Source organism: Psammomys obesus, unplaced genomic scaffold (assembly GCF_907164565.1).
Source record: "Psammomys obesus unplaced genomic scaffold, mPsaObe1.curated_primary_1811, whole genome shotgun sequence".
NCBI lineage: Eukaryota > Metazoa > Chordata > Mammalia > Rodentia > Muridae > Psammomys > Psammomys obesus.
Genome location: NW_026590486.1, coordinates 992,755 through 1,009,941, shown reverse-complemented (window position 1 = coordinate 1,009,941; position 17,187 = coordinate 992,755). Strand labels below are relative to the sequence as shown.

At 39.5% G+C, this 17,187-nt stretch overlaps 2 protein-coding genes across 7 annotated transcripts in view; one reads left to right on the top strand and one right to left on the bottom strand.

The window, feature by feature from the left end:
• Nucleotides 1-7,997, top strand: part of Nipa2 (NIPA magnesium transporter 2) — a 23,015-nt gene extending 15,018 nt beyond the window's left edge. For all 4 annotated transcript variants that reach the window (XM_055607495.1, XM_055607496.1, XM_055607493.1 and 1 more), the window contains 3 exons: nucleotides 1,144-1,234; nucleotides 3,304-3,464; nucleotides 5,783-7,997. In XM_055607495.1, the coding sequence (XP_055463470.1) occupies nucleotides 1,144-1,234; nucleotides 3,304-3,464; nucleotides 5,783-6,414 (884 nt within the window). In that variant the 3' untranslated portion in view covers nucleotides 6,415-7,997. The remainder of the gene's footprint in view (nucleotides 1-1,143; nucleotides 1,235-3,303; nucleotides 3,465-5,782) is intronic.
• Nucleotides 7,998-8,749: 752 nt separating this feature from the next.
• Nucleotides 8,750-17,187, bottom strand: part of Cyfip1 (cytoplasmic FMR1 interacting protein 1) — a 78,589-nt gene continuing 70,151 nt past the window's right edge. For all 3 annotated transcript variants that reach the window (XM_055607491.1, XM_055607490.1, XM_055607492.1), the window contains 7 exons: nucleotides 16,471-16,561; nucleotides 14,160-14,290; nucleotides 13,707-13,779; nucleotides 12,824-12,918; nucleotides 11,733-11,971; nucleotides 11,133-11,280; nucleotides 8,750-9,472 (listed from right to left, as the gene is read on the bottom strand). In XM_055607491.1, coding sequence (XP_055463466.1) covers nucleotides 9,308-9,472; nucleotides 11,133-11,280; nucleotides 11,733-11,971; nucleotides 12,824-12,918; nucleotides 13,707-13,779; nucleotides 14,160-14,290; nucleotides 16,471-16,561 — 942 coding nt within the window. In that variant the 3' untranslated portion in view covers nucleotides 8,750-9,307. The remainder of the gene's footprint in view (nucleotides 9,473-11,132; nucleotides 11,281-11,732; nucleotides 11,972-12,823; nucleotides 12,919-13,706; nucleotides 13,780-14,159; nucleotides 14,291-16,470; nucleotides 16,562-17,187) is intronic.

Below are 17,187 nucleotides of genomic sequence, written 5' to 3'. Positions count from 1 at the left end.
GTGTGTGTGTGTGTGTGTGTGTGTGTGTGTGTGTGTGTGTGTGTGTGTGTGTCCAGGGAGGAAAGAATAGAGTACTTGCCTAACATGTAAAATACCCAGGGTTTGATTTCCCAGCACTGTGAAAAAGAAAAATAAATTGGCAAATGAAAGTTTGGAGGAAAAACCAATCTAATTTTTAGTTTTTTTCTTTATTAGCTCTCATTCCAAATTGGAAAGGAGGTATTTATTTGATAAGATTGTTCATGCTTATTTTGGACACTACCTTTATGAAGATGAGTGAAGGTGGCTTGAAAGATGGCTCAGTGATTAAGAGCACTTGTGCTGCTTTTGTAGGCAACTGGATTCGATTCCCAGCACCCATATGGTGGTTTACAACCACCCATAATTCCAGTTCCAGGGTCTCTAACACCCTTTTCTATCCTCCATAGGCACCAAGCATGCTTATGGTATACATACATACAGTCAGGTAAAACTCTCAGATACAAAATTAATCTTTTAAAAATGTGAAATAGGCTAGCAGTGGTGGCACACATTTAATTCCAGCACTTAGGAGGCAGAGGCAAGCAGATCTCTGTAAGTTAGAGGCCAGCCTGGTCTACAAAGCTAGTTCAGGGCAGCCAAGGCTACAAAACAAACAAACAAACAAACAAACAAGAAAGAAAGAAAGAAAGAAAGAGAAAGAAAGAAAGAAAAAGAGAGAGAGAGAGAAAGAAAGAAAGCAATCAAGCAGTGGAGAGAAGAAAGGAAATGGGTAGGGAAGCTGAGAGTGTGCACTTGGACTGGCAAGACACCTCAAAAAAGAAAAAAAGGTTGGGTTTTTAAAAAGAAGGATCCTGTAAAAACTTGTGAAGTTTACCTCTATACTGATGTCAGCTTCTTTTAGTTATATTTGTTGTCTTGGTTTATAAATATTTATTACCTTTACACATAATTATATTTAAAATTAAAACTATAGATCTGTTTCTTACTTACATGGATACCAGATGTTGGTAATTTAAAGTACTCATGCATACATTAGAGAAGACAAGGAAGTTATTGGACAACAATGTAGCTGAAATAATATGTAGGGTTATATAAAATGCAGGCATATTCTAATTGAGTACATTCCTATCTGAGAGGTGTTTTTATTGTCCATTTCTTTAGTGGGAGCTGGTGAAGTGGCCAACTTTGCTGCATATGCATTTGCTCCGGCCACTCTAGTGACCCCACTAGGCGCACTCAGTGTCCTCGTAAGGTAAGACTCTGCATTTCACCTAAAAATGGTATTTTAGTTTATAAATTACTAAAGTGCTGATTATATGTCAAAACACTTGCATAACCTTGAGGACTTTTTAATACTTTGCAGTAATGTTTTTTCAGAGTTGCATTCTTTGCAGTTATTGATTTGTGGGACAAAATCACTTTATACTTCTGCTTGTATTTAGGACCAGCATGTTAGTGATTTCAATTTTAGAAAATTCCAAGTTGCAGGCTGTAGAAATGGCTCAGAGGTTAAGAGCACCAGCTCTTCTTCCAAAGGTCCTGAGTTCAATTCCCGGCAAACACATGGTGGCTCACAACCATCTGTAATGAGATCTAATCAGGCAGAATATGTATAAATAATAAATAAATAAATCTTAAAAAAAAATTCCAAGTTGCAACTTGCCCAACATTTACCATTCAGTATGCACATACTGTGGTTAGTAGGCTTCATTAACTATTATAAAACATCAGGTCTCGGTTTGGGTGGTGCTGCATGCCTCTAAAGACTGGCCTGAGGTACTTGTTTTGCAAGACCAACTTAAAACTTGTCCTGTTTTGTTATTGTAATGATTAGTCCAAAATAGCTAAGCCTATTTGAAGTCTGGATTTTTATTACTATTTTGAAAGTTGAGAACTTTTAATGACCTTTCTAGTAAATTATATATAAAATGTGATTAGGCTAGAGAGATGGCTTAAAGGTTAAGAGCACTGGCTGTTCTTCCAGAGGACCTGAGTTCAATTCTCAGCACCTACATTGCAGTTCACAACTGTCTGTAACTCCAGTTCTAAAGGATCTGGCACCCTCACACAGACATGCAGGCAGAACACCAATTCACATAAAAATAAATAAATCTTTTAAAAAATTCTTTCTTTAAAAAAGTATGGTTACTTTTTTTTAATCCTTAACTTTTCTTGTATTACACTATGATCTTCTTTGTTTATTTTGTACTTTTTAGGATTGGGTTAAAAACCCTAAGACCTAAGATATAAAAACTTGTAGTTTATAGGTAAATTAAAAATTAGATGGTCCCAGTGCATAGTTTATTGACTGTATTTCCAAGTAACTTAAAATGATTGTAGGCAAATCATACACACGTAAATCAAAATAGAGGGGCTAGCAAGATGGATCAGCAGGTAAAAACACTTGCTGCCAAGCTTAATGATGAGTTCAATCCCCAGGATTTACATTGTGGAAAGAAGAGAACCTACTTGTGCAAGTTGTGTTCTAATCTTCACAAAGATAAGCAGAAGAGAGACAGATGGGGTGAAGGGGTCTAAATGAAATTTTAAGAAGGCTAATGTTAGTACAATAAAGTTTGTAAACTTGAAGCATTGGTTTAGATAGGTATTTTATTAAGACCTAAATTTTATAAATTAAAGTTCTTTATATTACCTGTTTCATATAGAGTCTTAATAGTAAAAGGATGGTAAATGCAGTTTCAGTGCATGTAAAGCAGGTGGTTCATTTTGCTTCAGGAGATTTAGGACAAAAGTCTGATAGGCGTAGACTAGATTCTGTGGTTCATACCAAAATGACAGTCTTAAGAGAAAAGCAGTAGAGAAGGCAAGACAGGAACTTTAATCAATATGCTTGAAAGGCAAGGGGCCAGTGTCTTCTGGGGTTACTGATGTGAACTCCCAGGAAGCCAGAGTATTCACAGCCAAGCCATCTCAGTCGGTCTCTGATCAGGCTGATTGATTAGAAGCGTACTTGCTTCTGTGGATTGTTTGGAAGATTGTTCACACCTAACCATGTTTATTGATCAGATTTGATCCTTCAGTCTAAGGTGATTGATTACAAGTTGTATTCACTGAGCAAAAGAGACAGGCGTAAAATGGAAGCAGAGGTCACATTGCATCATAACAATTGGATGCTCACAAGTTCAGGTGAAGAGTCAGTGCATGGTAGCAAAATAACCCCTAAGTCCTTGTTACAGTCTTACTTTTGAATGTACATTTTCTTTGTTAAAACAAGAAGTATTTTTGTGTGAGCTCACAAGTCTTTAATTTTAAAAGTTTGAATAACAATTTAAATGTTCAATTTATTATTCTTCCTTTTAGTGCCATTCTGTCTTCATATTTCCTAAATGAAAGACTTAATCTTCATGGGAAAATTGGGTGTTTGCTAAGTATTCTAGGGTCTACAGTTATGGTCATTCATGCTCCAAAGGAAGAGGAGATTGAGACCTTAAATGAAATGTCACATAAGTTAGGTGACCCAGGTAAGAAAGGCTTCATTAGTGTTACTGTACTTAATATTTTAACTTAATTTTTATTTTAATATATATATTTTTTGTGTACATATATGAATTATTTTGCACAGGTTATAAGAAATAGTTCTTTCTCATGTGTCCCTAGCCTCTTGTCTTTTTTGTTAATTATGTTTTAAATGTCCAAATAATATGCTTATATATATTACTGTTTCCTTGACTGTAGTCATTATCTGGTACCTATTATATTATACTTAAATAGATTTAGTTCATTTCTTCATGTTGCCCTTACAATAAAAATTTTATTCTTAAACATTATGATTACTTCTTTTTTTGCTCCCCCCCCCCCCTCCAAGACAGAGTTTGTCTGTGTAGTCTTGGCTATCCTAGACTCACTTTGTAAACCAGACTGGCTTCACACTCACAGAGACCCGCCTGCCTCTGCTTCCCAACATGCTGGTATTAAAGGTGTGCACTACCACTCTTGGCTTTTCCCTCTTCTTTTATTTCCACAAAATTTCACTTTATAGCCCAGGCTGGTGCCTAGTGTCTCAAGTGCTAGGATTTTAGCTGTACATTACTACTCTATCTTGAAATTTGCCTCAATTGATAGTTATCTTACTTGCTTAATTATTCCTCGACCATTATCAGTTCTTCTTAAAACTCTTTTTGGTTGTCTGGTTCTGCTCTAAGTTATCTTGAGGCAGCCTGGATAGACTTTAACCCAGTTGTCTGGTTCCCGCTCACCTTTCTACTGCTCCACAAGGTTGTAGCATGAGTGTTCTCTGCTCCTGAGCCATATTCTGATGCAGTATGTAGAATCCAATCTTTGTTTGCTTGGAGACACACAACTCTGTTCTGCCTGGAACTCTGTACACACTAATATGGCCTCAGACTCAGACACCCACCCACCTCTGTCTTACAGGTGCTAGGATTAATGGCGTGCACCATTCTTTCTTTCCTTGTTTCTGTCTGCTTTAATAGCCAACCTCCATTTGTGGAGTTTGAAGAAGCAGACTGATTTTTTGTAGTCTTGGTATGTTTTCTGGTTTGTTGTTGTTGTTGTTTTTTTTTTTTTTTTTTTTTTTTTTTTTTTGGCACAACCTCTGATAGCCTAGGCCAGCCTTCAACTTTTTATATAGCCAAAAATAATCATGAGTTCCTCCTGCTTCTGCCTCTACTTCCAGAACACTAGGGTTACTGGTATGTGTTCCCATTCTCCTTTCCCCTTTTTCATCTTAAAATTTGTGTATTATCTGCTGTGGAGTACAAATTGTTGGGAACTGTACCCCTGGCCCACATGATTTTACAGTTGTCAGGTAGGATGATTAACCTCTAATCTCTGTAGTCAACCATGACCCCAACAGTATTTTTAGGTTCTCTTAATGACTTGTTATTTATTCTGATACTAGTTCTGTTTTCAGATGTGTCCCTTTGAGGGAAAACAATTCACAACTACAGCTTTTAAATTTCTTTGGTTGTTTGAGACAGGGTTTCACTGTGTGGTCCTGTCTGTGCTGGAACTCACTCTGTAAACCAGACTGGTTTTGAACTCATAGAGATCCGTCCTCTACTACCACCTTGCTATAACTCCTGATTTTTGCAGATGCAAATTGTTGAACATTCAAGGGTACTTCCTTAGTTTACACTGGCATCTGCTTCCCTGGTCTGATTATCATTTTCCTGTCCCTTGTGATTTAGAATACTTAGTAGGTATAAGAGACTACTTTTAAAATGTTGGTGGTGGTGCAAACCTTTATTCCCAACGCATGCAAGGCAGAGGCAGGCAGATCTCTTGAGTGCTAGGCCATCTGGTGAACAGAGTGAGTTCCAGGATAGCCAGAGAAACCCTGTCTCAATAAACCAAATAAAAATGTTAGTGGTGTACGGTTTTGTTTTGTTTTTTAACTATGAAGCATATTTTAATTTCATACTATATAGTTTTAAAGTGTTACTAAGGATTGAACCCAGGGCTTTGCACATTCCAGGGAAGCACTCTGCCCCCAGCCTCCAATGTGTACTTCCGATGTATTTGTTCAGGTGTGATTTTGCTAGAGGAACAAGAGAAAAAAACTAATTTTGTTCTGGGTGACAAGTCACCACCTGAGAGTTACTTTCTTGGAGTCACGGTACCTCTTTGTTGTGAATGAGTTATTTTCAATTAGCAACTTACAAATTTCTTAAAATAATATTTCAAAATTAAGTCATCAAATAGTCCATTTAATAGGCAAATAAATCTAACGATACAGCACTGGAAGATAATAAGAAAGGTATATATGAGTTTGTGTGTGCATTATGTTTCAGTGTAGCTTTTTCTTTGTTTCCTCCAGGTTTCGTGGTTTTTGCGACATTTGTGGTCATTGTTGCCTTGATATTCATCTTTATAGTGGGACCTCGACACGGACAGACGAACATTCTTGTGTATATAACAATCTGCTCTGTGATTGGAGCGTTTTCAGTCTCCTGTGTGAAGGGTTTAGGCATCACCATCAAAGAGTTGTTGGCTGGAAAGCCTGTTCTGCGACACCCCCTTGCCTGGATTCTGCTGCTTAGCCTTGTGGTCTGTGTGAGCACACAGATTAATTACCTAAACCGGGCTCTGGACATCTTCAACACTTCCATTGTGACTCCAATCTATTATGTGTTCTTTACAACTTCAGTTTTGACTTGTTCAGCTATTCTTTTTAAAGAATGGCAAGATATGCCTGTTGATGATGTCATTGGGACTTTGAGTGGCTTCTTCACAATCATTGTGGGGATATTTTTGTTGCATGCCTTTAAAGATGTCAACTTTAGTCTAGCAAGTCTGCCTGTATCTCTTCGAAAAGATGAAAAGGCAGTGAATGGCAATCTCTCTAATATGTATGAAGTTCTTAATAATAATGAAGAAGGCTTACTCTGTGGAATTGAGCATAATGGTGAAAATATCTCCCGTAGAAATGGAAATCTGACATCTTTTTAAGGCTATGATTGAAAAGCTAACCTATAATTCTGTTATAAAGTGATTTAAAATGAGTATCAGAATGTATCTGAAAAAAACTGTCCTCAAATAATGTCCTCTAAAGACAATCTTTTTTAAGTTTCCACTAATTTGGATCAAGAAATTACTTTTCTTATATTTAAACAATGGTAGCTCACTAAAATGACCTCAGTACATGGCTAATTTCTAATAACATTGTATTATTATAAAGGTATTTTTATTCATTTTCCAGAAATCGAAATGCACTAATGACAAATTTAAGCCTATAAAAATGTTTTATTTTTTTCATTGGTGATGAACATTAAAATGTACATTGTAATCCCATCCCATCAATCCCTCCTCATACTAAGGCTTGTTGACTATAAATATGTATGTGTGCGTATGAGATTCCAAGAAGATAATTCTCAGGTGGTGTTTTGTACCCAAACATCTGGTTTCCCACTCAAACTTGATGGCCTCCTTTTTGGAAAACACCACTGTGCTGTAGTCAGTACTTGCTGTGTCCATAGTGACTAGAGCTCTGTGTTATCTAGCGTGAGCTCTTGGACCTTTCCAGTGTATGTTTATAGTGGGTTAGTTGTTACTCAGCCCTTTTAACAACTCTGGGATGTCAAGACAACTTCTGTGGTTTGTTTAGAAACTCATGCTTGAATGAAATGACATTAGAACAAAGTCCTGATTCTGATTCCAAATGCTTAAATTTAAAATGTTTGTAAAATACGGTCTCTGAACCAAGAGGTTTATTTTGCTTAAGAGTTTGAACCTTACACATTTGGTTTTTTAGAAACTGTGAAAAGTGTTTATAAAAAATGCAAATAGGTACAAAAAGCAAGGCCAATGTAAGGAGTACTCTCCAGCTTCAGACCTGCCTACTTCCTAGTTAGGTGTTGGTCTAAAAAAAAAAAAATCACCCTCCATCTGACCAGCAAATGACAGAACTGAGGTTTGGGCCTATACCTATTTCCTGTTCCTTCCTGTGGTTGCATAGTGACTTTGTACTGGTTTTGTGGGGGGAAATTTTTTTTTTTGGGGGGGTAGCTTTATTATCACCACTCTAAAGAGCCCTTGCCTTTTTTTTTTCTCTGACTGCCTCCTTCTGTGTAACTCCTTTTTGGCCACATACTGAGCTACATTTCCAACCTTCTTATGTAACTTAAATGCCAGAGATTATAGGACCTCTCCCATCCCCAGATATATTGTATCTGTTTTATGTACTGTTATCTGTCTTATTTTGCACATAAAAAGCCAACGTTCATTCCCTTGGGGATGAAACGTTTCCTCTTTGAGAATGTGGGTGTTGTACGTACAACACCTTATACATATATAATCTTGTAGGTAAACATTTTATTTGGCCTATCAACTGGTAATACAGTTATTGACTTTTAAAATCTACACTTCATAGGTTCAGTACAGATGTCATTATGACTGACTATTCATATCAATAAAAATATTTTAGGTAACTTTTTGATAAATAGGCTTGTTAAAGATGTAATTCAGGTTTACAGTACAGCAGAATAGTACTTGTGTTTTATTTTCTGTGTAAAATAAAGCTCAAAGCTTTTGGACTTTGTTTCCCAGCCAACTTTGTATATTTGTTTTTAAGACAGGGATTTTGCTATGTTCCTCAAGCTGTCCTTGAACTCTTGGGCTCCAGTAATCTTCATTCTGCAGCTTTTCCCAAATAGATGGGATATCATTTGCACATTACTGTACCTGATTCTCAATTTCCATCTACTTTCATATTGATATGAAAACAGGGTTCTTATTTTTCACTTGAAAGGTCCCACGGACCAACTGGAGTTGGTATTATCTGAGTGAGATAATTCCTACAGCAGTTGAACAGCCCAGGAATGCCAAGGGCTGTTGAAGACAGCACTCAAGTTCTTCCCAGACCCTGTCATTTTTTCCCCCAAATTGTTGTCCTTGCAGAATAGAAGCACATACCAGAGACGTGCTGGTGTCCCTTTCATGTTCTTTATGGACAGCACAGCTGCTGTCTTACATCTTAACTGACTTTCATATCATCCCTGCCCAAACCTGACTGTAGAGTTAAATGTATACTAGTTGTAGTTGAAAGATATCATGAGCTGGGTGTGGTGGTGCATGCCTTTAAACCCAGCACTTGGGAGACAGAAACAGGAGGATCTTTGACAGCCAGGACTTGTTACACAGAGAAACCCTGTCTCAAAAAACAAAAACTCCCAACAACAAAAACCACCCCAAAAGATGTCATGATCTTGCCCTACTTACTGAACTTACTTTGTGAAATGTGAGTATTTAAGGAACTATCCTGCCCATGTCAATGAATGAACAAAAATAGGTTGCATTAATTTTTATTTCTCTAATCTTTTAAGTCCTTTCTTACAAATCAAACTTGTCACTATTAGACTTAGTGGAAACAGGAAACAATTTCACTATCTTGGCATAAAAGGTAACAATGACTTAGAAAAGATTTCCTAAAAGACCATCAAAAATCTCTAAACAGAATAAACTGTAATTTAAAAAAAATCCCTAAACAAAGCTAGTTAAATTTAATTGATAGGAAATTTTCATTTTAATACAGTTAGTTGGTATGATGCTTCTTATGGAATAATGAATGAATTCTCCATTTTATAACTAGCTACTGGAACATTCAACATGAAAATATTTGTTAAGACCATAATGGCAACAACTAGTAACCATTACTTTCAGACTTTGCAATTCCAAAGGCATATACAATTTTAGTATAGAAAAATAAGTTTTATAAAGTTAAGCTTTCAGATCAAAAAGCACCCTCTCAAGTAGGTTCAGACCTAATGGAAAATAGCCCCTAAGATTTAATATAGTTTACGTAAACACAAACATGCCTCATTACTGGATGCTGTGAGCTTGGCCCTTAGCTGCTGGCTAGGGACTGGTGGATGGGCGGCTGGAAGCACCGCACATGTTCCACAGGTGTGCTCTCCCCATCGCCAGATTTCAAGTACTTGTCCAGGATAGTGATGATTTCATCATTGAGAATCTGGAACTTGCGGATCCTCTCCACCATCTTCTTCAGTGGCTACAAGTAGATCAGCCTGTTATTTATTGTGCTTTAAAATGCAAGGATTCTACTTCAGAAAATTTTATTGACCCCTATCATCTTTCTAGTATCACTACTGGAATAATGAATATTTCCAACTTAAATTCACTTTGTGATTTGGAACTGCTAAGTTTAGGCCTGTAAAAATTAAAGATATGTCCATTCAATTATCAGTTGTCTATTGGCCAAGAGTGGTGGCTTATATCAGTTTTCTATTATTCAGGATGAAGCAGGTTTACTGTGAGTTCAAGGCCAGCCTGAGGTACATGGTGAGTTCCAAGTCATGCTGGGTGACCCTTTTCTCCAAAATTCAAAAAGAATTTCATGAGCCAAAAGCCAGAATATTAACATAAACAAAATATTTTTAGTATGCAGAGACTAATAAAATATAAGTTGTATATTTCCAGTTTAACAGTTCTAGGGAGAAGATGCTTTGAATCTTCTCTGTAAGACTGGATACAGATCAGACATAGAACTTGAAAGCATTGCTGGTTCTGCCTGGTAAGAAGAGTAGACTGGAATGAAGAGACAGCCTGGTCTATACCCAGGGTGGTAACAACTGACAGTCAACAACAGCAGTCTTCAACAGAGACATTTAAATGAGGTCAAACAAAATAGAAGCTTGTCACGGAGCACAAGATGCAAGAGTTACACACCTGCGTCCAAGGCCTTCCAATAGAATTAGAATATAAAATAACAAGAGGGGAGCATTCCAATTTAAATATACCTGTCAAGATTTTAAGAACCAAATTGAAACTGAGAAAAAGAAATATGAGTAAAAAGTCCCAGCTAACTTAACCTGAAATGAATTAGTTACCTCCCAAGACACAGAAGAAGGAAAATATTCTGGCTATATTCCAGAGAGCCAATGAACTCGAGGTATGGAGGGTGGCATTACCTATCAGACATGCCCACACTGAATTCCTTTGCACCTATGGATATTCTCTTTAAGGACTTCAAGAGAGCTGGATTGTCTAGGCAGACCCAGTTCAATAATCTAAGCAGAAGAGTTTCCTAAATTGTTAACAGGAAAGATGTGGCAAAACCGGGTGGTCCCTGTTGCTTGAAGGGGCCATGAGGAAAGCATGTGAGGAAATGAACTGACAGCAGGAAATGGATCTGGTTTCTACACTTAAAAGAAACTGAATTCAGCCAGTGACGAAGGACACTGAAAGCACATTCATCCTTTAGGGCCTCAGGGGAAATGCATTCCTTTTAGTGAGACTAGGTAGGGAATCAGCTGAACTATGTAGACACTGAAAAATACTGGTGATAGTTCTGTCAGTAAGCCTATTGTAATTAGTCTGGGAACAACTGAAAACTAATAAATGGAGTAAGTCATGTGGAAAGAGAAAAATGGCCAAGAACATAATGAGTATTTTCTATAATGTAGTTGTGGGGAACTTCCTAAGATGACAAAAAGCATGTCAAGATTTGGAAGCTTGAAGACTAGTATGCCAATCTGAAAATGTAGGTAAGATAAGTAGATCTAATTACCTGGAAAAAGGAAATAGAACAGATTTTAAAAACTTTCTCAGTTGCTTTTTGTACAGATTGCTTTATGTTTAACTTAAATTTTATGTTGGGATAAAAAGAATTCCTCCCCAAAACAAATGTATAAAAGATTTTGTCCACATACCACATTTTTGATAATCTCATCTTTGCCATCATGTTTCTGAACTTTGAGAAGATGGTAGCAGAAATCCAACACTGCAAAACGCCGCTGCTGTCCAAGCAGCACAATGATCATGCAGCCAGCCCAGTGCAGCCCATCTCCAAAACACTGCCTGTAAGCACCAAGCAACAAAGAATGAATAAACAGACAAACTCTGATGAGTCTGTCTACAAAGGTCAGTGATCCAGCTACATCCTTTTGTTCACGGATTCTCAGACATGAGGATAACAGGCACGAGCAATTTGCCAATTTTTGATAATGCCACTTTTGGGTTCCTCTTGCATGGTGTTTTGTAGGTCATAGAGCTATGAAGAATGACTTACGGACCTCCCATCTAGAAACAGCAATGCCCAATTTGCCTTCAGTTGCTCTGGATTCAGATAATAATCCTGAGGCATTTCTTTGGCATCAAAAAAGGAACAACACTTCAGTGGCATTAAACCAGTGCAACATTTGTGCATTTTCTAAAAAAGCTTTGTCATCTGTGCTGCCTTCAATTCTTTGAGGAGCCACCTCTCTGCCAGTTCTCCCACTCTTACAAAGAGTCACAGAACACACACTTACTCCACTGTAAACTCGTGTGTCCCTACAGGGATGCAGTAAACAAACTGCATGGCACTCCATAGTCTGTGAAACTCCACACACTCATCCACATGCATGACCCCATTGCTGGGCAGAGGCCCACGCCAGATGGGATCATCCAGAAAGGTCCGGATCCGTGTCAGGATGACTTCAAACATGGACAGACCACAGCAGAGCCGCTCCTTGGTCAGCAAGTCCCCCTCTCTTGCGATTGCAATTTGCTGCAGGAAGTATATGGAGTCTTTCTTATAAATCATGACAGAGTACTAAAGGGCTAAAACAAACTACCATCAGGTCTACTTATGATGGGCTAGGTAGAAAATGCTAAGCTGGCAGAAGAGGGTTTTGCAAGCATCAACAGATTATTTATCAGCAACTACCCATGTCCTAAAGATTAAAAAAAAAAAAAAAAAGGCAAGAGTGAAGTATGGTTATTCATAACTGCAAGCAATTTGGCCTCCAGGTCATATGGCAATTTCCAAAGATATTTCTAGTGGTCACAAAAAAATCTATCAGCATCTAGTGGGAAGCCAGTAATGCCACTAAACGAAATCCACAGGACAACCTCAAACAAACAAAAGCCCTGCTTCAAAACGGCAATGGTGCCAACAGTTAAGTATGCAAGATCTAGGGTAAATTTCATTCTGATACCTTGCCTTTTGTCATTTCATCTAAGAAACCCTATTTAAAAAGCTTTGTTCAGCCGGCTGGTGTGGTGTACATTATTAATCCCAGCACTTTGGGAGGCAGAGGCAGGCAGATCTCTGAATTCTAGGATAGCCTGGTCTACAGAGGGAGTTACCGGCCAGCCAAGGCTACACAGAGAAACAAAGAGCTTTGTTTATGAAAGGGTGGCCACATCTGAGTATACCTTTGCTTCTGAGGTAGAGGTTAGGCCCTTTCCACAAACCATCTCTAATCAAACCAACCTCCAGCAACAGACCCCCCTGGAGATGGGAGATCTGAGCAGTCTTTTGACCTCACAATAACTTTTGGCTGCTTCCAACCCATATACTGGTCTGATGTGGATTTCCACCCAGTTTGCAATCTATAGCAACTACAGCACCCCTTACCTGTGGGGTCCCCAGCCTTTCAATCAGTGGAACAAGATGCAACGGAGCATACTTGGATTCTAGTCTTTTCATTTTGGCTTCAACTCTCTCGCCCTCTGGATTGGAAAATAATCTATTATGCTCTGTCCTTATGCACGATTAAACAATTGCAAAAGTTTAATTTTTAAAAGAAATTTTTAAAGATTCAGTTAACTCCATGGATGCAGATTCTCTTGCAAAAGAGTCTATTACAGTATACTAAAATACTTTTTTTTTTCTGGTCTTTTTGAGAAAGGGTTTCTTTGTGTAGCCTTGGCTGTCCTGGAGCTTGTTTTGTAGACCAGGCTGGCTTCGATCGAGATCCACCTGTCTCACAAATGCTGAGAATAAAGGTGTGCACCACCATTGCCAGGCATTTTATTGGAATGGAGGGGGAGGGAGATATACAATATAGTAAAATAGCTCATTTGTAGCTTTAATTCAAGTTGACAGATTAACTTTTGTAATGTAACCACTTAGAATCTACTTTCAGTTTGGACTAGTGTAACTTTTTCATGCAATTATCAGCCAACAGAATAGGGGTACATGGAAGAGGATATTTAATGAGCGGTTTTCAAAATTCACTAAAAATTCTAAGTGTGATCTAAAGCAAAACAGTACAATGGTGGAAAGGGAGCTCCCCTTTTCTGAAGAAGTGAGGGGCAGGAGGGCGGAGGGAGGGTAAACTAGGAGGGGAGGGATTGGGGCTACAACCAGGATGTAAATAAAAAAGTAAATAAATAAAAACATATATGAACCTCTTTACTCATCATCCACTGTGACAACTATCAACTTAGTGGTCATTCTTTATTAAAGTACGAGTCCTCAAGCGCAATGGGAACTCTGGTTTACGAAGCAGACTCACCTTTTACATGGACTCGTGGCAAGATGTTCTGGAAAGGGGCTGCATGCAACAGGTCACAGACTTCCTCCAAAGACTAAAACAAAGTAGAGGAAGTCATCCCAGGAAGGGGAACAGAGTGAAAAAGATTACAAAGGTCTGGTATAGAAAAGTTACACCTTTCCCATTTAGAATAAAATAAAACACTAAACAGTCCATCCACACAATTCCCTGGAATAGTAGTAATGTCCCATTGAGCTACTTCTCTGGCCCACTGGAAAAACACTCTTGAAACATCAACAGTCGTCCCCCCCCCAAAAAAAAAAATATCAGGAACCAATAAACAGCTGTGGAAAAACGATGATACTTTACAACACTTCCCATCTCATACCCTGACTAAAGAGCTCCCAAAGGGGGAAAGAAAACAAACCCTCTGTCACCAGCAGGCCCAACTAGGGTGGGCAGACCTGAACTCACCAGGCTTTGCTCGATGAGCAGGCAGAAGAGGACAGCATTCCCCACCTCCCGCAGGTTCTGGAAGCACACTGTTTTCAGCTCTGCGTACTCCACAATGTCCTTCAGCTGGTGGTGGAAGAACTCTAGGATGCCTGTGGCAGCGGAAAGAAGTTGCAGGAACAGCACTAGCACCTGTCATTCTGACACTGCCTGGTCATGGAGATTGCCACACCTTCCAGCAACAACGGTTTCTATCACCTGGCACATCCTTGACAGACCACAGGGCCTAGCCTCTGACACCCTCTCAGTCAACTCAATATGTTCAGAGACAATGACGACAGAGAATGCCACCATACTAGAAAAATAAAGTCCAGAGCAACATCTCTAGTAGCTTTTGATAAGGCATTGATAAACTCAATGTACCTCTACAAGCATAGAAAGTAGTGTGCCTAATTTGATAAAGAGTATAAAAAACCCTGCAGCTAACTTCATATTGGTGGGAAAACGTGGCATACTGGGCATCTTTGCTAATGCCTAGTCAGTGTAACATGGCACAAGGATACACAAGCCAATACGGCTAACCCAAGTCATCCACACAATGCTAATCTGGTCAAAATTGGACAGGTCACTCAGACAACCTAGTAGGCGCTCAAACTACCCTAAGAACAAAGTTGGATTTAACACACTTCAAACCATGTAACAGGCCAGCCCTGAATATTTTCTCAGGGATCCACCCTCCTGCCCACCTCCTGCCATCTCCCACTAGTGAGTACCACCATCTAGCTATGCACTGTCGAGAAGACCTTTTCATCTGGGTAATCCCTTAACAGCACAAACAAAAGCTAATGCTGTGAACTATGTGTGGCTCTGTGGTCAGCCAAGACTCATCTGACCTAATGGCTTTCCCTTCAGCACTTAATTTTCCGTCTGTAGTTTTATTACCTTCAAATTCTTTACTGCTTTCTGTCAATGAACTGAAATAGGATTCTTCTAAGCCAGTGTCACACTGATGACTACTTTCTTTACTGATGGTAGAATAGTTAAATGGCAAGCATATCTGGGTGCCCAGCCACATGAGCAGGCTGCTCATCAGGATGGCAGCATGAGTTACTCATGCAGAGGCTCAAGTACATTATCAAGACCAGAGGAGCATGAGGGGAACAATAGTGAAGCATTCCCCTATGGGGACATGGTGTGATCGCTACATTATTATGATCTAATGAATAAAGTCATCTCCTAATAATGGCATTACTTGGAGGTTAGGTAAGATGGTGCCTGGCTGGAGGAAGCAGGTCACTGGGAGGATGTCGTGGGGTGCTGTATTTTGCCATGGATCTTACATATGTCCTTTTTCTGCTTCCTGTATGCCAGAAGGCAAACAGCCTCTTCAGTATGATTCCGCTATCATGTTTTTGTTAAAACATGGAGCTAAGTGTTCATGAACAGAATCCTCTGAAACTGAGCTAAAATAAACCTCTGTTCCCCTAAGCTGCTTCTCAGACGTATTTGATCACAGTGATACAGAAGTAACTAACTGATGCCATTTTTGGAGAGAATACTTTCAGAAGGAGTTTATAAAGTGCACTCTTTTTGTTTCCCCCTGAGACAGGGTTCTCTATGTAGTTCTAGAACTCGCTGTGTAGACCAGTCTGGCATCCACTCACAGAGATCTGCCTGGCTCTGCCTCCCAAGTACAGTGATTAAAAGTGCACCACCACTGCCCAGCCACCACTGTCACTCTTAAGTGACAAAGGTTCATAGAGCAACACTGCGATCGTTATGGATATTTACTTGGATGGTCTCATACAAGCCTGCAGCAAGGCATGTAGGCTTATCCCTAGGTATACATCTAAGGACTGTGGGTGAAGTTCTTACAGTCCATGAGCCAGAAAGGGCAGAATATTTTCCAGGCCAACAAGACTATCTAATGGGTAAGAAGCCAGAGGGAAGGTACAGGGAGCCAGGCCTTGTGGCAGCTTTGAATGCTTTTTTCCATTAAGTTCTAGACAGCAATAGGACCTGGGGGTTAAGCTCCCTCTGCCTTTTTTGGTAGGTGATTCTTTTCAGGATCTAGAATAGCAATGTGTTCAACACCCCAACATCAAAACCTTTGCTAGGTGACAAGCTGGGTCCCTCAGTTCTTTAGCTGCACACAGTGACCCCAAGGTAACTTCTTGCTCCCCAATTGTAAGGTGCATTTCTTTGTTCTACTCTAAATGGGCAAACTCTGGTTTGGGCTTCTTTCCAATCTGATTCTTTTCAGCAGCTTCCAACTTGATTCCCTTCTCTTGGGAGATGCGCCCATGACAGGTACTCCAGAAACCCTGCTCACCAGGAGAGCCGTACTCATGTCGGGGAAGGCGGCAGATCTTGGGCATCACTTCCATCAGAGTTTTCACATACTGCAGGATTGTGCCTTGCAGCTGCATGAGACAGAGGCTGGGTTAGCTATCACCCCCATTCTCATAGAAGGCCCTGGTATGTGACCCACTGTCAACACCAAGGGTGCCAGCAGCAAAAGGAGCAGCAGCCCTCACAGGACAGTTTCTCCTTCCTCTGACAGCTTGGGTTGGCTTCCAGGGAAGACCACGTCAACTTTGTGTTCAACTATAACAAGTGTGCATTCCTAATTTTTTTCCATCTTTCAAGTATTTTGGGCAGATCAGTCCGTAACTTATGAGTGGTTCATAAAGTCATAGCTGTGCAAATGACATACTCTTCTACATTATAGTTAAGCATGGTGGTTTGGGTAAGAATGGTCCCCTTAGGCTCATCTATTTGAATGCTTAGTTACTAGGGAGTTGGACTATCTGAAAAAGATTAGAAGAATTAGGAGATGTGGACTTGTTGAGAGAAATGTGTTGTTGGGGGTAGGCTTTGAGTTTCCAAGCCCATACTCCATGACCTGTGTTGTTCTCTCTGCCTGCTACCTGCAGATCAGGATGTGAAGCTCTCAGCCAATTCTCCAACCCCATGCCTACCCATTTACTGCTTCACTCCCTGCCATGATAATATCGGACTAACCCTCTAAAAGTTTAAGCAAGCCCCC